Below are 20,600 nucleotides of genomic sequence, written 5' to 3' on the forward strand. Positions count from 1 at the left end.
GATCGTTCTGGCGCACTTCTCACAGTCGCATGTTAAATAGCCTATAACTTCATGTCTTGGCGTGTCGTGGTGCGGCCGACGCCCAAGTGCTCATTTCTATAAATCATGTTTTGTTGCGAAAGGGTACCCAATAATCAACATATCTGATAATATTAAATCGCGAATTGCATTGCGCGAATTAAAAAAAAAACACCATGATTTATGGTAATTCACAAAAGTATTTTGGGCCCCCTTCGAGCTCGGCGTTCGGGCGCGGCAGTTACGGTCCTGAGTAAATCTTACGCAATGTTCATGCCACGCGGAGAGGACTAGGACTATTCGTTAGTTTCTCGCAGATAAACTTCGAGCTAGCCCATTGTTATTTATAACTTGGTTAAACCATGTTATTTCGCCATTCGTAGAAAATAATGCGCTATGGAAATCGTGAGGTGCACGTGATAGCAAATTCTCATTTCTTCAAGGAGCGCAAAATTTACCTTTGCGGGCCGCACTTTTACCTCGGTTTCAGACTTCAGTGATAACACTATTTGCCCCTGGCAATGTTCCCTCTAATTTTCACGAGTCTGTACGTCTGCGTGGTCCATTGGACAACAGCGCGCAACGACTAAAAAAAACATCACTTCGGATTTTTTGTGCGCAGCTTAGATTTACTGTGCGCAGAAACCGTTTCAGCACTGCGCATTTGCGCACGTGCGCAGCTTAGAGGGAACATTGCTATAGAGCAGGGGTGGGCAAACTACGGCCCACGGGCCACATTTGACCCGCAACACCGTTCTGTGCGGCCTGCGAGAGTTTAAAGACACTTTTTTTTTAATTTTGATAAAATGCGTACTAAACATCGAGTTAATGCAGGGTCTTGTTTAATATCTTCTTAGTATATTTCACCATGATAATTCCAAGACATTGGCTCTCAAACTGGTGGGCACGCGCCCCTTGCGGGTGTGAAAGCAACTGAAGGGGGGCGCGAAGCTGAGCTCAACTGAATTTTTTTTCGCGCTTCGCGCGATTCACATCCAGAACATAGTTGTTGCTTTGTATCTAGTCAGAATTACACATTTAAAAATCTCTCATCCACAGCCGTAACTTACCATGCCATCAAACTATTCATTAAGTTTGCTAGCATCCTGGTTGCGTTTACTGATATGACGATAAGTTGTGGGAGGGGGGATCTTTTACCATCATAAGGGGGATAGCTGCAACGAGATTGACATAATTTGGATCACGAGTGAGATTTTAGATTGGCCACTGGCCACTCCTTTTTTTGGGGGTATTTATATTTTTTCTACACATGGTCGATGCGTGTTTGAAGCTAACATGGTTGTGACGCTGTCAGCATTGGTCGTCATGGAACTGAACCGAAAGTGGAATTAGTAAATCTATGAAAAGATCGCTGCTCACAGGTATAAATTTCAATCCTGTTCTAAGAATCGGGCCAACCGACTTTCATCTCTATAGTTTTGATAAACTGGTTATTGAGGTCCGCCAGCCTATGTAATCTCGTCGCTATATGTTTCTGACGATATGCGTACGATATCATCAAAGCGATGTTTGGCTTGTATTAAATATGCACATATACTATCTCCATGTTCTCACTATATAATCAAATGTCAATATTGCGTTTTGGTTTATAATCACAATTTTATATAGTGCGGCCCGCGAATAGATTAAGATGTTGAATGCGGCCCGCGAGCTCAAAAGTTTGCCCACCCCTGCTCTTCAGTATACCAAAGATTATTTGCTGCTATTTTTGCGCTCGAATGTCCTGCAGCGCAGCAATAAAGTGCCTTCGTTGTAGATGTCTCTGGCACTAACATAATAACAAAAAGAGGAGTCAAATTGATGGATGAACTTTACCAAAGTACAAAAGGACATATATATGAAGATTAAATTTGTAGCAAAGAATACCTTTGAATTGTAAATTTGGACCAGGGTCGAAAATTGAAGTTGGTTTGTGCGGGACATTTTTTTTGGATTCGAACAAAATGATTATAATTTTTCCAATTTATACCAAAATGCTCGTCAATTCCTGCTACAGGTGAATTTTTTTTCTAGTCATAACCCTCATGCACACACACTTCTATAGGTTATATAGAGGGAACTTAATATGAATACAATAAGATTTATTTCACTGGATAATAATAATATTGCTAATGTCACGAATGAAATGTCATGTAATTGGATAAACATGTGAGTCATCTGCAAAACGGGATGTACACAACATAGTCAAGAATTGTAGTTGTATCACTAGGTATAAACCCACATTGCGACAACTTAAAGGATTAACTGACATTCTGAAACTCAGTTTTGATGCTACTGCAAGTTGATCTGAAAGGTAATCTACTCATGTTTCTCATACTGCTGCTCGCTGTAAGAACCCTCTGGACAACGGCCTCTACATAAGGTTCTTACGCCTAGAGGTGAGGAAATTCCGGTGTTGTAAATTCGTAGGCGCCACGAACTGCATTATTACAATAAGAAGGTGGAATATTTGGACATTACAAAGACTGAAATTTGTAACTTCATCCATCATTGTCAAAGAAACAATATGTGCATTTTCCTCCCATCAATCAATTTAAAAATTTATTATTGTTGAGTGAAAAATATGTTGTGCGCTGCATTATTATTATCATTATTATCATATTCTTTATTCACAGTAAAACCGGTAAATACACACATAATCCGGGGAGCAACCTGCCCCCAAAGGAAAATGGCGAGGTTGTAGTAAATTTTTAAAAATTCAGTAAGCCTAATACATTCAAATTGTTATTCTTATGCAATACATTGAGAAATCAGATTACAGAATTGCAGCAGGTGAAGAATTGGCAAATGTTAGCAGAGGTAGAGAGGATTGAAAATGAAAATTCGAAATTACAGAAATTATGCTGTGATTCACAGGTTTACTTTTAGTCCAGTGATGTATTCAAGGCCTTCCGAAGAATGTACACAGTGCCCAATACCGTGATCTCTGGGATCATGTCGAATCGAACGTTACCCGGAATATGTTGGATATGTCTCATACCCTGTTGCGCCAATGACTATCGGTACAATGTTTATTTTGCATCGCCACATTTTCTCACATTCCATTTTGAGGTCTGTGCATTTGGAGTGTTTTTCTTATTATTTTTGCAGTATGTTGTGATCAGCTGGGACAGCCAGTTCAATGAATAAGCATTTTCTTTTCTTTTTTAGTTTGACGGTTATATCCGGGCGGTTGCTCCTGGTTTCTCTGTCAGTTATAACTGGTAGGCCTTCATCCGGCAGAATTTTTGCTTGTTCGTTTTCCGTCACTGGTGCTGTAATCGTACCAATTATTTGTCGTAGTGGTGATGTTGAAATGTTTGCAGAATTCAAGATGAATGTAGTGTCAAATCCTATTGTGTTGTCATGTGTATTCGCTAGCTGTAAGTGCACCACAGCCGGACATGAGATGTGTTACTGGTTCATTTTGGTTGTGGCACATTCTGCATTTGCCGTCCGTGTTTTGCTTCAGAATTCTTTTGCGGTATAGGATTTTGTAGGAAGCGATTGGCCTTGTACTGCGAAAATGAATCCCTGGCTTGCTGGTTTATGGTCAGAGCTGGATAGCCAGGTCCGTAAAACTAGTCAACATGGGGCTGTGAAGTTAAGTTATTGTGCTGTCCATAGAGAGGCATAGATTCCCATATCGTTTCTCTCATTTTGAGAGTTGCGTTTTTTTTATTGAACTCTCGCTGCTTTTGCTATTGTTGTGGGTTTGGCAACAGTGTTTTCAGCAGTGTACAGGTTAGCTGTTTCCAAGTTGACTTCTCTGACGTACTTGTCATGACGATAGCTCAGAGATTTTGTTTTGCGCTGTTTGTCTTCCTGTGCAATGAGTTTGCAGTAAATGTTATCGCTGTTCCACCTTCCTATTGTAATAATGCAGTTTGTGGCGCCTACGAATTTACAAAACTGGCATTTCCTCACGTCTGGGTGTAAGAACCTTGTGTAGAGGCCTTTGCTCGAATAGTAGACTAACAGCAATCCGACAGCGACAATTCCATAGACAGGAAGACACAGTATGCCTGAAATCACTCGAGCATCCCAAGGCGCCATCCCAGATAGAGGGTGCACCAGGGAATCTACACCTGCCTTAAACATTGACATTTTTCTCCTAAGGCCGACATGTACAGTTAAATATGTAAATTGTTTTCTGTGCCACAAAATTGATTCACGCTAGCGAATTTTCAGAAAAGCCAGACCGAGAGAATAGTGACGCAATATCACTTCTTGAAATGGCCCGATCACAGTGTACCGATTACCACATCCAACTTCATGCGGATGTATCAGCAAGTTATCGAAACACACGAGAGGGAAGGACAAATCTCACCTATTACTGTACATTGCAGGTTTGATTTGAAACTTGATCAAAGGAACCTCTACGATAACTTAATGATAATAATAAATCACCCCAACAATTAATCCTACTAAACTATTGTGAAAAATTATTTTATAAGTTCCAGAGTAGTTTTCGGTAATTTTGAGGACTAATGGATTGTTTTTAGCAACCAATCGCAATGAGAGGGTGTCCATTCATTTTCCCCGCTGCTGTATGCTGTTGAATTTCAAAAATAGCACTGCATTCATTGCACATAGTTTATTTAACTCTAATACTCTGAAAGTTCTGACTGTAAAAGTCTAGAGTTCAAGAAATCATGCAGCAGTGAATGCACGAAATAGAGTAACGATGGATACAGATGTTCACATAGATTACATAATGGGCATTGTTCGTTTAACATGAAATATTTTCGAGTCCTAGTCACGCCAGAAGTTCAGACCTGGCTTCCAGCTTAGGTATTAATGGACTTCCTTGAGCTATAGTGTAAGATTACCCTAAGTTTAGCTAGTTACTATTGATTTATACATCGCAATAACGATAATCACGGACAAAACAAGACTTTAATTGATTTTATGTTGCAGTTCCGGAGCGGGAAGAACCGGGACTTTCATCGCGTACGATAATTTACTTTGCGAGTGCCTGGCGCGCGGAAGAGTTGACGTATTTGAATGCGTGGCTAAGCTCAGAGGTCAAAGAGTAGACATGGTCCAAAACTGCGTGAGTATTGAAATAAAAAAATGGATTATATTTTAGGCGTATTGCTCTTCTCGTTTCTTCAACTTGTCCAGCATAAAATTTCTACACAGCAATGAGTTTTGGCAAACCATTTTATCAGATTGCTATATCCGCGGATATCAATAATATCAGCATCCAACCTGATCTCATTGCCCTTGGTTATTAACAGGATGAGTACATTCTCGTGTATAAGCTGCTTCTAGAATCTCATTTGTTGGGTGGCACTGATCGATCGAGAGGGGATATCGTGAAGACTCGTTTGGACGATTGTTCCAGGTGTATTTATAGTTACGTTCATATTTATCAGAGATATATATAGTTCTATATATCCTTGATATTTATATACGTTTAAAATATGTAGCGCAAGCGTTTTCTGTAGTTTAATTCAATAAACCGATTCACGCCAAACATGAAAATCAAAGAGTTGTATTATAAATATATTGTATTCAATTTGACTTTTCCCCACATACCACATTCCAATTGATTTGGCCAGACGCGACTAGTGCCCCAAAAGGCAACAGATGCAAATTCGCATCAAGCAGAGCTAGGCTACATGGAAGTAGGAAATGAAGAACTCTGAAACTACTCCACTTGATTTACAAGTTTTTTCTAAAGGAGTTCGAATCACATTTTCTCTGAGGCAAGGATGATATTTAAAAAATTGAATCAAACTTTGCTTTGCTAACGATGCCACAGTGGCAAATGATTTTTAGCTAACTATTACATATTTTTAATAAATGTATCAATAAACACCTGAACATAAAAGAACAAGTTCTTTAAGTTTAGGTTTACCACTGCTTCAGGCTTTGAAGTCATGACTCAACGTATTATCCAAAATCGAACTGTGCAATAATCATGCGTGCAGTTTGAAGTATATTTTTCCTGTATGTCAAACACAGACACAGACTATAGTATAGGCTTAAGCTATTATGGAGGCAAATTTTATTTTTATCACATCCGGCTCGTTCCCAAGTGTTTATTGTTTTTTGTTAGGGCAAACTTGATCGCTCAGCAATTCCGGAATTTGTCAAGAGTCAAGCCGATGGTTATGACGCAAAACGAGCAAATCGATAAGATTTCAACATGTAAGTTATGCCTTATCACGTGCATCAGAATGAATTCCTCTGTGGACGACTACTTATTGCGATTTCCTGACACACACTAATCATATACGTGAAATAACTAAATAGGAACAATTAAGTGTCATAAATGAATATCATGTTGACGCTGATGAGAAAGGCAAATCCTAACCGCAATTTGCTTTTAGACGAGCGCATGAAAGTCAAATTTTTTGAGGACGGATTAGAAATTATGCACCCGCTCAGCGCCTCGTTTCTCGAAGTAAAGAAATATTTCTTCGCGCCATTTCGACAAATTACACTTTGACTCTGTTGCAGATTTACGACGATTCGATGTGCGTGATTGCCATGTGTGCGCCCAAGCAAGAGACCGCAGATATATTCTACAAGCTTCTGTTCACTTTTAATGTGACGACGATTGTGGCATTCACGGAATTGAAGGTGCAGAAATGTTAAGGCGCTTTGTCGATTACTATTGTTATTAAAGTTGCCCAAGATATCTAGTCCAATATATAGATGTCGCTTTCACACCTGGTAATTATAATGATCCGAATCGAGTTGAGAGATGAGTGTTTCCGAGTACCTAGTTAATCTATCAACGGGAATTATATAGCATTGATATCATTCCAACTATGAAAACCTTGACACCACGATGGGTGGTATCACAACATACAAATCATGTATTAAAAAGCTACACACGTTAGAGCAGTGGTTCTCAACCTTTTTTGACACGCGCCCCCTTGGAGATGGTCAAGAACATCGCGCCCCCTGACCCCCTTGCATTTATCGTCATGTCAAAAAGAGCACATCATATAATACAGAGGTGAGCAATGTTTTTGATAATCATGGCCGCATTTCGATTGCCTATGTAGTGTAAGGCCGCTTTCCAGGGCATAGCCGCAATGAACGATCTGGATGCAAAATTCCTACGGTAAACTGTCCATATCCATTCCCGGTGAACTCCGCACTATTCTACTTTTCACAATGGCCTATTGTACGCACCGAAATCGCGAGTGGCAATGTTATGAATATTTGTCGAGAGGTGCATACTGTCGCGCGGAGCGCAAAAATTTTTCAGGGCCGCGACCGAATTGTTATTTCTTGCCAATTCCCATCCGGCTCAGATTAAGAAGGGCGCTACTGCATTAAAATCGAAAAATGAAGTCTTGTTGAATTGCGCGGAGGGGGAAGAAAATTTCAAGATTAATTAAAATCTCTCGAAAATGCGGGAGTGAATTCGTAATTGCAATTTGCATGTCTACGGCCGCCAACACATACTAATTGAATTAGGCGTCGACGTCCGCTCAAATTTCCTTCTATGGTCGCAGGCTGCCCACCCCTGATCTAATAATATACATAAGGTATATCTTACGCCAATTTTGAATCTGCATTCCAGTTGTTGAGTCTTTTACATTGCTGACAAATTTCTCCAAACTTGTTTGAAAATAACAAAAAAACATTGAACAAGACATCCATTAATTAATTTCAAGGTAGGTCACCCTACGACTAATCCTGATGCTGGTAGTGAGTACAGAGAGCAAGGCGTCGTTCTGTCCTGTCAGGCTAAATTTGATCAGTTTTGGAAATTAATTAAATTGTGTTGATTTATAGCCTAGTTGAGGGCGAAACCGGGCAAATGTTGCATCTAAGTCTGTCTTAGGCAGTGCAGTTCGCAAGCTACTGACAAGAGCTGCCCAGCGCGACAAGCTTTAGGCTACTGTCAAAGCTATAAAGCAATGAATGACTTACACGCGGGAATTGCTCTCTATATCTCCAAGGAATTTCAAAAATTTGCTCAAATGAAGTTGAAATCAGACTACTCCGTTGAGCACGGTTGCGAGAGTTTGTATTTTGCAAGCTTTCTTGAATATGGAATAAATTTCATCTTCATTAATCGTATTCTCATAATGGCTGTGAAACACATGTTCAGACACGTACAATTTATACTGACTTTGTCAATTTACTGTCTTTGTGGTCACATAAAAGATAGATATTTCTACTTTCCACATATTTTAAAGTGGTATGACGTTATTCTAAGTGATAATCGATTACTAGCTTTGAACTTGAAGCCTCATATTTGGAACCGAATAACCAAAGCATTCGATTTTCCCCATACCTAGTTATCGATCCTTTTAATATCTGAAAATATTCAATGAGCATCAATTGCACAATTAAACAGTGATGCACCATCTATCATCATTAAACAGACCAAAGTTTTTCTACTTCATTCAACAGCATAAATCCTTCGCGTACTGGAATGAAGCGAGTAGTGACTCAATTCAAGTGACAACAGAAGAATCGACCTCTAACTTTGAAACCCGAGTCTTGATCGTTTCGGATAAAGCAACGGTTAGCATTTCCGTGGTGATATTAAGTTTACCTTGCATGCTAGAATCAATGGGGCTGGCAAAAGTGAACCACCTACAAAAATATATTCCAGAATTCTCAGAAAACTGTAAAGCACATTGGAATCAAGTTAAACCCGAAGGAAGGGAAGGCAAATCAGATCATGAAAATCAACGATGGCGTCACTGCGTTACAAAAGGCACGTCGCGAGGCTGGCGGTAGCACTGTGGTGCATTGCAAGTGAGTATATATCAAGTATCAGGGGTTGCCAAACATTTAGCGCTGATCCCTATTTTGTCGCAAAATCAATGCCCCATATGTTTCAACTTTCTGCTTTCCTGGTATCATTGACTCATTGGTCAGGAATGTTAAACATAAAACAGATTGTTGCTTTCACACTGCGTTGTCGTATAGATATGTAAATCCAAGCTTAGGAATGCATCCATCATACGTTCTTCGTTCAGCAAGGGTTTTGTTCGTTTTGAGGTAATCATGGTGCTTGTCGACTACTATGGTCATGGTCATTTACATCGGGCCAATTTTCATCATTTTTATTCCGTATCGGCCGACTTGTAGCACGGCTTCTATATGGCACCGCTTACACGGATGATACAGCGAGGAGGAGCCTAGATAAACCTCCAACACTTCGGTAGGAATTCTGGAGTCGACCCCGGTCGGACTCGAACCCACAACCCATTGGTGTTGCAGCCGTGGATTATACCACTACTGCTGTGCTGCATTTTTCCTTTGTTACGGTAGAGTAGATTCAGAGATGATAACATTTTTTATAGCGTCTTTTAAAAAGGCTCTTGGACCCTAAAGAACCTGATATATATGTACAGTGTGATTTTACTGCTCTCTACTCCACACCAAAACATAGTAATAGTTTCGCATAACTAAACAATGTCTTAATTTTCGGGATTTGTTCCTCTTTATTGATAATTTTTGTTAAATGTAGCGCAAATGCAACTAAGTTACAGTAAATCAGCATTGAAGTAACGCTCCAGTGGCTATTTCGGGAGCTGAGCCGGAAAGTTGATTTGTTTTTGTTTTTAGTCAACCGACGACGAAGATTTTCCTCCGGTATTCTAAGTTTAAAAATTTTGAAACAGTGTCCTCTTTTCCAGTTTCCAAAATATGGTAATCCTAACTGCTATACACTGTACCAATTGTAATGGTAATTATTAGGATAACAATGGAAGCTATATATTCGACATTATTTTACGTTACCTTGCTGGGTATTGATCAATGCTTCCCAACTTTTTCAATTCGCGACCCACTTTTAATGCAGTTTTGTTGTGCGACCGACAATGAGATATATGAGAAAACCACTACTATTTATGATCACATGTGGGTCTCATTTGGAATTGTGTGAGCTATCGAAAATTATATTCGCACTATACATCTCCCTATACGGGTAACTAAATTCTTTTATGAACAGATTTCACACTACGATGCATCGAGTCAATCGATTAGTCGTTGCAGAGGTAATCGCTCACATGCTAAAATTAATTACTTAGTGCATGTTGTCGTCCGGCATGTGTTTTTATATAGACTTACACAAAGAGGCGATGTAAGAATCAATGCGATCTATTTCAAATTCAAGAAACGGAAAAGGAATGAGTGGCGTATTTTGTGCGGTGATGAATCTCCTTGAACGACTGAAGGTTGAGGACCGCGTTGACGTGTTTCGAACGGTCAAAGATCTTCGAGATTGCAAAGAGGGAATAGTATGCACCACGGTAAGTCGGTTACATCTAAGATGTAATTTTCGTACGAAATATACTGATTTACTACTAGTTGCAGTCACACACAATTTTTATCTGATTCGTCGGCCCGTGTGTTAGCAATGATTTCTGTTTACCAGATATATTTTAAATTATTGGTCATTTGCAGGAACAATACGAACTTTGCTATGAGGCAGTCATGGGATATCTCCACAAGTTCGACGCATATTCAAACTTCGCGTGAGAATGTCAGAATGAGAGGATGAATTTGCTCATTTTTTATTCACTTATGGTCGATCTATCAAAGTGGACTTGTATATATGTGGAGACGGACTGCCATGAAAAAAATACTAGCCGAGATTCATATCCAATGGTATCAAAATTTCCACTGAATGCCAGGACAGCGTTTCTGGTGGTCCCCTTACGTAGGGTTGCATTTGAAACAAAAATCAATTTAAAGCAAACATGTTGAAAACAAGGTCCTAATTTAAAACATGTTTTTATTTTTATTTTTTGAATATTTTTTTAGCCATGACGTCACGAATCTTCAAATTGCGACGTAATAGTCGATTGACATTGACAAATAAAGATATAGGGTAAATATAGCTCCTTTGACGAAATATATGTACTATTAATGTTGAACCCTGACTATTTTGAGGGTTCCAACCATCCCACATCGATATAAGTCGTCTACATCGGGTGGTAATTGTCCGTAGGTTCATATAACATGTTTTGTGGAAAGTATTTACACAATTATGGCATAATTTTTCCACACAATTTTTTTTAAAGGCCTTTGTTCAAAACACTGTTCAAAACATGTTTGAAACAAAGTGTTTTAAAACACCGTTGCTTTTAGATGCAATCCTAATGAATATATAGATCAGGGGTGGCCAATTTGCGACCGCATAAGGGAATTTGTGCGGACGTGGACACGTAATTCAATTAGTATGTGTTGGCGGCCGTCGACAAAAAAATTAATTTATGAATTAACTCCTGAATTTTAGAGAGACTTTGATTGATCTTCAAATTTTCTTTGGGCTGTGCGCGATTTAATGCGACTTTGTTTTCGATTTAATATTGTAGTGTCAATTGACATCTGACCCCCATAGTACAGATGTGGCGCATACAACATGTTTTTGGAAAGTATTTACACAATTATGGCATAATTTTACAATACAAAGAATCACAATTTTTTTACTGGGCCTTTGTTTAAAAAGACATGTTTTAAACAAAGTGTTTCAAAACATCATTTGTTTTAAATGCAACCCTACCCCAACGTAGACATGTGTAGCCTGAAGATTGTTGCTATTGATAAGTGAAATTCGTTTAAATCTGCCTGAATATATTACAACTAAATGCCATGTTTCGAAGCTCTTTTTCTGTATATATTTCCACTATTCTGGGTAATCATATCGAACACTTGGAAATTTCTGCTACTTCAAATAGTCACGCAGTCTGCAATTTCGCAACCGCTCGGCTATATGTATGTATAGGATATTCAATTCTCGTAAGTAACTAACATAGCTCGCAATAAACAGATCTCTCGCTTCATTGGTGACTCGGACATGCAGATTGCAGACGGCACTACGAGCATGAATCAGTAAGCATGCATGCAATGTGAGTGCAGCATAGGTGTAAAGCTCTCAAACTTTTGGGAAGATGAGGCACGAGTGGAAGCACAGTTAACTGTAAAAGGAGTGATCGCGAATGAAACCAGATTCCATTACGCAGTTTCAGCTTTACATCAGACCACAACATAACGGCTGCTTGAACTATTGGCGAATCCTCCACAGGCAGAGAAGTAAAACACAGTCAATAGCAGGTTATTGCAGTCCTTTGCCTTGCCACGTCCAGAAATTGTTCCCCGGCTGTTTAATTTACCACGTCTTGCCAATCAATCCAAGCAAAAAAATCACGAAGAGCGAGCCTGGCAGTGTCTCTACAGCTGGAGTCACCAACAAGCGGCCCTTGAGGTCACATTTCGCGGCTCGCGACCTGATTTTAAATTTCGGAAGAGCACTTAGGGTGGGTTTCAAATAGTCAACTTAATCCCGTCGTCGGGCTTAAGCTACACCCCTCAGGCTGAAGTCGGTTTCAAAAGTGTGACTTGAGGGGATTTCCCCTCCAGCGTGCGCTTAGTTAAGACAGATATCCAAGCCAGCTAGGGGGTAGGCTGAAGTCACCAGTGCTGGTAACTGTTGTGCTGGTTGTTGAAGGATACTGGCCGTTTTTCTGATGTATAGCTTGGCAAATCAGATTAGATCATTGTATATTGCTTTCAGGCAGTTTGGAACAATGTTTTTATCACAAACGTGACAAGTTGATGTCATACCGTTATATAGTGGGATTTACAGGGGAATGCTGCAGGGGTGTTCGTATACTGAACGGATTTCAGGTCAAATGGATAGCCAGAGCCCTGATGCACACAGGACACATCAGCACTTCTTCCATACCCGCACCATATAGTATCAAGCAATGTTCCCCATGACCACTATAACCCGCGATCGCTGGCCCCAATCGATTCAGTTACGAATATGATATGACTGTGGTTACGAGACAGGGGATGTGATATTTCAGGCAAGGCGTAAAGATGTGCCCTACCGTTGGACTATTTCTATTGTGAATAATAATATATATTAATATCGTTGGGTTATATTTTTCATCTGAACAAGTCACAAACAATGTACAATGCAATAAGACACAATGCTATGAACAGATAGGAGGATGTCGAACGACACGCATCAGTAGCGATCCTCTACTCTAACATCCACCTCGGCCTAGAGTACCCGATGTCACAGTTCTTTTCGATGTTGATCTTTTTGAAGCGGAGACCTTTTTGTTGCCGTAAGAACGGATAAACCTCCGACAGGAATCGAACCGGGTCCGTCAGATTGGTGGACGCTTATCGTCACCACTACGCTATCTCCCCTGCCTATGTGGGTAAACAATAGTCAGCGATGCGAATCCGTTAAGGTAATGATGCTGATGAGTGGTCATGGGGAACATCGGTTAATATGGCACATGTATCGAAGAAGCACCGAGATTAGGTTGTGACGTCTTGTCTGCATCTTGCTGTCACCTTGTCATTGCAGTTTTCTGACTCTTCAGAATTTCTTGGTTACCTCTTAAGCATGTCGGTGTTTTGACAGTTTGCCTTTGCTGGGGTCATAGCCAAAAAGTGAACGCATGACGCGTCATTAGAAAAATGAAAATATGTATCGTACGTATTTGGTACAGTATGGCCTAATCAACGTTGCACGCAATTTTGCCAGATTGCATGGTTTTTATCTTGATTTCCATTTTCGTCCCACCCATATGAGCGTTGTCGTAAATATGTTCAACCGCTGTTACTTTCAGCAATAGTGCTGACTATATGGAACTTGCATCAATATGTATATTTTTGACTTTATTAAATATTGCTGATGACGTAGGTATTGTTTTTACCAGCATTGTGCTCATACTCAATTTGGTCTAGTTGACTCTTTGGCTATCACCCCTCAAAATTTATTATCCTGAACAAGCAATGGCTGGCACTGCACGCGCTCCGAATTTCAGCACAGCTGAAAAAAATGGATTTATCGACTTGATTGGAAAATACCCCGTTTTGATTACCAGCAAAACTAGTGGACAGAGCGATAAGGATTTTAGTAAGAATAAAGAAGCGGCCTGGCGCAAACTTGTCAGTGAATTCAATTCATCAGGAATTGCACAAGTGGAGAGAAATGAGGACAAGTTGAAAAAACTCTGGAAAAATTTGAAGAGCGATTGTAAAAAGCATGAGGCGCAACGAGTAAGGGAGCAAAGAAAAACTGGTGGTGGAATACCTGACCTTCAACCAACTGCATCAGACATGATCTATGCCAAGATCAAAAGTAGGTGCTGCAGTAATCCATCATTCCTTGTGTAGACTACATAATAATTCAGGATTGTTTTTCACAGGTTTGATACCAAGTCAAATAAGTAGCATCCCCAGTCAATTTGATGATGATTCAATATCAGTACAAGTGCAACAAGAGTCATATGCAGGCTGCGAAACACAAATGGAGGCGCCATCTTTCAGCACCACAGAAAATGTAGCAGGCATAGAACTGCCATGCTCTGAAATAGGTCTATATATATCTGTATATACACTTGAATGGTGATAACATGATCTAATACGATTTATCTTTAGGTTCTTCTGAAACTTCTATGGTCGAACTTTTTTCCGTTCCGACACTGAACCGTAAGTATACAATACAATTTCTATTCACTGCTTGAGAATTTACTGGATATTTTCTGATAGATCCTAGTACACCTGATCTGTCAACGTCTGGGGTTGCAGTTGGAACTTCAACTTCTACTTCTACTTGCTCCGTCATGAACAATCCACTACCAAATCAAGGTAAATTCGCATTCATTTCTGATTTAACCATTGTCTATTTCTGGGATGGCCGGACATTTGTGCGGCCGTCGACACGTAATTCAATTAGTATGTGCTTGCGGCCGTCAACATGCAAATTGAATTTCGGAATTGAGAGATTTTAATTATTCTTGAAATTTTCAATTCGGCTTCATTTTTCAACTACAATATAGTAATTGAATTATGCAATCTGATCCCCAGAATATAGTAGCCTACAGATGCGAGCAGCAGAGGAAAATAATTCAGAATAGATTAGAATAATGCAGAAATAGATTAGTACGCAGTTCACCGGAAATGGACACGGACAGATAAACATGTGTAGTTGACGTCCATTTTGTTCATTACGTCTAGGTCCTGGAATACGGCCATAGACTACACGAGAAATTGAAATGCGGCCATATCAGAAGTAACTTTCATGTTATGTTACCATGGTCATTGGTCATTGATCAGGGTATAACGTGGATTCAAAAATGATGGCTATTCAGTCCGTGTACCAGGAATATTCAGAACTCTGGATATCCATGTTTCAGACGTACGAAACTGTGTTAACATCCCTATGCTTATGCAACCAGTTACAATTAAGTTTCGATTCACTTGAATTTTTCCAAATGAGCATCAGGGATCTTGACCACTATAATTATGAAAACCCGCTTTACTTGCCAAAGCATGATAAAATAACTTTTCGCAGACCAGGAACGGACTTGAAAAGTGCTGGTCTACGGACCAGAGGTTGCCGACCCCTGCAATCAACTGCGGAATTTTGGACATATTGCAGCAATATAAATATCAACATTTTTTTAAAACTCGTGGTATTTATCATTTTCATCTTTCCAAACAGCTCGCTCTAAGCCTAAGGCCACCTACGAAGAAATGAGGTTGGATGTACTAAACGCTAAATTGGAGGAGAGCAAGGCTAAAAAAAGACTCCTGGAAAAGGATTTGGAAATGAGAGTTACGGAGACGAGAATGAGACAAATCGAGCATGATCTCAAAGTGAACCATTATAAAAAAAAGTCCGAGATGCTGGACAAAAAGTATCAGTGAATTTTTGCTCACTGAATCCAGTGTCTGAACCAATTTTCTGTATACTTCGTTCAATTTCGTTGACACGCCATTCTTTTCTTGCCGAGGTTTTCCACACTGCTCATGCTATCCTGTATTGCAATTTATAAAATTGCTTCCACCGTTTTTCTACACCGCTTAGGCGCTTATGCTATCCTGCTATACTGTTTTATGCTATCCTGCTATACTGTGTTAAACTTACTATCAGCCGCTATGCGAATTTTCATTTTTACATGACACACGCAATAAAGCTCATGTTTGTTTCTTTGTAATTGAAATGGAATGTGTAGAAAAAGAATATTCATGGATTAGTTTGAAAAGTATCTCAAAATTATGCTTTGTCGCTCGGATTGTCCAGAAGGAGTCGATGCTACATGAGGGTGGTCTGAAGCATCTGGTTCGAATGCGTCATCAACTTCCGTTTCATCAGTCATCTGTCGTGTCCGAATTGCCAGATTATGAAGGCAGGTTATGGCCACGACGATATTGGTGGAATTGCTGAGCTTGGTCCTCATCGGTATAGCTAAGGCGAAAAATCTTTTTTTCAGCATGCCAAAGCACTGCTCTATGCGAGAGCGGGTTACAATATGAGCGTGATTATACTTTTTTTCGGCCGATGTTCTTGGTGATAATAGTGGTGGTGTAAGTAGCTCCTCAGTGGATATCCATTATCCCCAAGCAAATATCCATCGATTTGATTATCTTCGAATCGATCACGGATCACCGAATTGTCAAAGATTCTTGAATCGTGACAAGATCCATACCAACGTGTGACAATGTTTGTTACGACTCGCTGTGCATCACATATCATTTGAACGTTCAATGAAAAATAACCTTTTCTGTTCCGGAACACCTCTGCATTATCACCGCCAGGGGATATTATGGGTAGATGAGTACAATCGATTGCTCCAACAACGTTTGGGAAGCCTGCAATGTCATAAAATTCATGCTTTACTTTGGCGAGGTCAGTAGGAAAATTCAAAAACAGGAGCTTCTTGCGGCATATGGCACGGGTAATTTTGTGAATGCTTCTGTGAGCAGTTACTTTGCTTATACCAGCTAGGTCACCATCAGTCTGTTGAAAATGGCCATCCGCGAAAAACCGTAAGGCGCAAGTTAGTTGTAGTATTGGCGGAAGAGCATGGTCTCTGCAGGTCAATTCTTCATCATCTTTCAACAGCCCAAAAAGATAGTGAGTTGCGTCTTTTGAAAACCGGAATCGCAGTCTGAACTCGTTGTTCGAATACCTTTCGAAGGGGTTCTGAACATCTGCGAGATACTTTCTTGGCAGTCTGTACTGTTCATCATCATCGTCAGTAAATTCCAACAACTCCAGCAATTCCATAATCCTCCACTGATCTCCTTTCATTCATCCACGAGCAACTCAAAACAATAACAATCTGGCCTCGGTTCCGTGTTGAACTCGCTACAGCGACGAAGTAGACAGTAATTACTCGCAACTAACGGACTTGGCCGAGCGCGGCGCCAAATTGACATTTGAAACCGAATTAAGACCGCCGTCGCCTGGCGTCTTGGCCAAGTCATTCACTGGCCTTAAGCCAGGTCTAAATTAAGACAACTTTTTGAAACCCACCCTTAGTGAAGCATTTTGAAATGTCGAAATTGATTTCAGTTTAAACACAAGGTTGTTGTCGTTCAAAGTAAGTTATTCTCCTGCGTCCAATGCCACTATCCCTCACTAGCTGATACGATGATGATAATATCATTCCATGGAGGGATAATTAGCTGATATGAATGGGCTTATTGCTTTGGCGTGCACTGGTCCCTCAGTGTCAAGACCGATACCCTTATCAGAAAACGATTTCGTGCTCCCCAAAAGACCAAGCTTAACACGGAGATAGTTTTCTAGAAAGTAAGGCTATTGTGTCTCGCTAGCCAGGCAAGGAAATCCGGCAGTAGGCGGAAAATGATGCGGCCGTCGACACTTAATTCGATTAGGTCACAGTTGTTCCCAACCGGGGGTCCGCGGACCCCTGGGGGTCCGTGAAGCATTTTCAGGGGGTCCGCGAAGCCTCTAAGATTACAACATGATTGATTACCTTCTTTTTAAGCTACGAAGTTCATGAGGCAGTCTGGCTTCGTAACTGCTAAATCTTCAGGACTTTCATAAACAGAATGGTCATCTGAAATGTAATATCCACGCCATGGTTCTTAACCGGGGGTCCGCGAGACCTCTAAATTTGCAAAATGACTTATTAGCTATTTGTAACTTTTTTTAAAATTAGGGAAATGACGAGGCAGTTTCGCTTCAAAACTACTAAAGCTTCAGGACTCACATCAATAGAATGACACTATATGAGATGAACTGTCCGAACATGCAAACTAACTTTACTTGCCAATAGCATAAGCCTACTTATAAAAACATATTGCAGTTTAGAGATGTTTTGTTCAGGTTTGCTGAAAAATATTTTTTCGTAAAAAAGGGGTCAAGTCCACGTCATGGAATCCATTTCCTCGTGTGATATACAATGTGGGATCCCTGCTCTATAATACTGTCCTTATATCAGTTGTATTATAATTGCGTCGTGTTCTCACTTGCTCTTTTGTATCCAGCCGCTTCGGCGGTAGGACACTTGATCAGGGTTGTAATGACTCGAGTAACGATTTTCGGATGACTCGACTCGAATCGAGTCATTTTATCAAAATACGGAAATGACTCGACTCGAGTCAATCTGTGTATTGACTCGACTTGGACTCGAGTCATTGCGCATGACTCGAAGCAAGTCATTGACTCGAGATTCCGACGGCCAAGACCGACATTTCATTGTAATTTCGAAGCCAACACACTATTGGGATTTCGTTTGTTGGTACTGGTGCATGAAAATGCGACCAGAAACTGTTAAAAGTGAGGAAAATTGATATATTATAAAAGCGAACCATTCAATATCACCGAACAGAGTTAAGAAAGTGGGATTAGGAAGACTTTAACTGGAAACTGAGCAGTCAACACAATAACTTGAACTCGGACTCGAGTCAAAATACCATGACTCGGACTCGATCCTCTGTTCGCTGACTTGGACTCGGACTTGACTCGGTGGGAATTGAAAATTACTCGACTTGACTCGAGTCAAAAATATAAAAATGAGATTGACTTGTGACTCGGAGCCTTGTGACTTGGTTACAACCCTGCACTTGATAAAGTCTCTCCAGCAGTTGCCGAATCGTGTGCGATTAACTGAGGTCTTTTACACATATAACCACTATACTTCAGAACATCTTGAAGATGAGCAGCAGACAAAAACGACTAATCTGGACGTGATAACTTCATTGAAATCTGTTTCTCTATTTGGGTGTCAAATAATATGTTTCGATCACAGACGAAGGTGTCGTCGGAAGAGTCAGGTGGTAATGTTACATTCGCCTCCACCTTTACCATTTTGGAAATGGATTTTCGGCACTCGTTCATATCACTTCGAAATGCGTGAATTTTCAAGACGTGACCACATAATTTAAGAAATGCAGCTGCAGAATACACTTCAGAATAATAAAATTCCAGCCAATTTCTACATACAGTATGATTTTATTGCCAGGAAAGGTCATTATGTCGCTGTTTATCACAAGCCTATAGTTGGCAAGAGAATGAGCTAAATGCGAACTTAAACTTTAAGGGGTCCGCGGGGTCCATGACGGTTCAAAAGGGATCCGCGAAGACAAAAAGGTTGAGAACCACTGGATTAGGATATGTTGGCGGCCGTCAATATACAATTTGAATTGCAGAGCTTTTAATTATTCTTGAAACTATCGGATCGTTACGCGTGATTCAATTTTCGATTTCAATGTAATGGAGTCCTTGGTAATCCGGGCCCCACAGTACATATGCGAACAGGAGAGGACATTGGTGCGTCTTATAACGAAATACCAATTTTTAATCGTGTTCTCCTCATCGCAAAGGAAATTTATTTCTGGTAGGCCTATACGTTTGGGTGAATCCGATATATTTCCACTATACCGACCATCCTAATGGGAGGTCAAGAAAGGACAGTATGCAACAGTAATTAATAACGATTACCCCCGCCCCCAAAGATGAAGCATTAATAACTGCCTTAAATGTTCGAAGACACAACTGTATCATCTGATCACATGAGCTGAGAATGTATAAATATTTGCTAGTAATATGAAGGGTGATATTTTTAACAAGTCACAATAAGTCAATATTTTGTCAAAATTGGTGCGTTAAGTCAAAAAAATTGTCAAAATTGTTTACGTGGTGGCTTGACCGCGTTGACTATTTATAACATGATAGTGAAATCATGCGGCCAGCGGCATCTACAAATTTTGAAAAGTCGCCCACGACCATTTTTGATTTACCGACCCCTGCAGTAGCAGTACAGAGTTGCGTTTGGTCGTGCCTGCTGTTGATGATTGATTAACTATACTCACTCTTACCCGATTGCTAGCTATACTCTTCTGGCGAGGAGGATGCAGCGATCGCTGTTACCTAGGCTTACCATACGTCCTCTTTTAAGAGGATTTGTCCTCTTTTTTTACTTTTTTGAAAGTGTCCTCGGAGGACGCCCTTTTGTCCTCTTTTTTGAGATTCTGTCCTCTTTTTGGAAAATTTAGGTCAGATTTAGAGCAAATTATGAGTGATATGCCGCAAATTAGCACAGAAGTGACGCTCCGGCGGGTATTTCGGAGTGAAAAACGGTGATTTTAGCTCTGAGCGAAAAGATGACCTTTTTTTCAGTCAACCGATCACAAAGTGAGAAAAATTCACCGGTTTTGGAGAATTCTACTCCGGTTTTGCATCTTGCAAGTTTCTGAAAAAAGTGTCCTCTTTTTACATTTCCAAAATATGGTAAGCCTACTGTTACCTGATCATTACCCTTCCGTAATCTACCATAATGTAGTCACCGGCACGCCCACTCTTCGCC

General features: G+C 40.2%; 3 protein-coding genes across 4 annotated transcripts in view; all 3 read left to right on the forward strand.

Moving 5' to 3' along the window:
- The window catches only part of LOC145452907 (macrophage mannose receptor 1-like), a 448,907-nt gene that overhangs the window by 90,637 nt on the left and 337,670 nt on the right, over positions 1-20,600 (forward strand). The window lies entirely within an intron of this gene.
- Positions 6,090-11,891, forward strand: LOC145452802 (receptor-type tyrosine-protein phosphatase alpha-like). 2 transcript variants are annotated; one of them, XM_080330942.1, is made up of 7 exons: positions 6,090-6,177; positions 6,360-6,433; positions 6,490-6,612; positions 8,407-8,520; positions 8,612-8,757; positions 10,124-10,259; positions 10,414-11,891. In XM_080330942.1, the coding sequence occupies exons 1-7, from the start codon at positions 6,135-6,137 to the stop codon at positions 10,486-10,488; spliced, it is 711 nt and encodes a 236-aa protein (XP_080187068.1). In that variant the 5' UTR covers positions 6,090-6,134; the 3' UTR covers positions 10,489-11,891. The 2 variants fall into 2 exon arrangements, with proteins under 2 accessions (XP_080187068.1, XP_080187067.1); XM_080330941.1 differs by lacking the exon at positions 10,414-11,891 and having other exon boundaries at positions 10,124-10,403.
- On the forward strand, positions 13,618-15,977 carry LOC145452363 (uncharacterized). The gene is made up of 5 exons (XM_080330568.1): positions 13,618-14,116; positions 14,184-14,351; positions 14,416-14,466; positions 14,527-14,625; positions 15,482-15,977. Exons 1-5 carry the CDS (start codon positions 13,768-13,770, stop codon positions 15,685-15,687), a joined length of 873 nt encoding a protein of 290 aa, XP_080186694.1. The 5' UTR covers positions 13,618-13,767; the 3' UTR covers positions 15,688-15,977.

The sequence above is a fragment of the Botryllus schlosseri genome, chromosome 12 (assembly GCF_051294905.1).
Source record: "Botryllus schlosseri isolate E-star chromosome 12, Bs_hap1, whole genome shotgun sequence".
Classification (NCBI taxonomy): domain Eukaryota; kingdom Metazoa; phylum Chordata; class Ascidiacea; order Stolidobranchia; family Styelidae; genus Botryllus; species Botryllus schlosseri.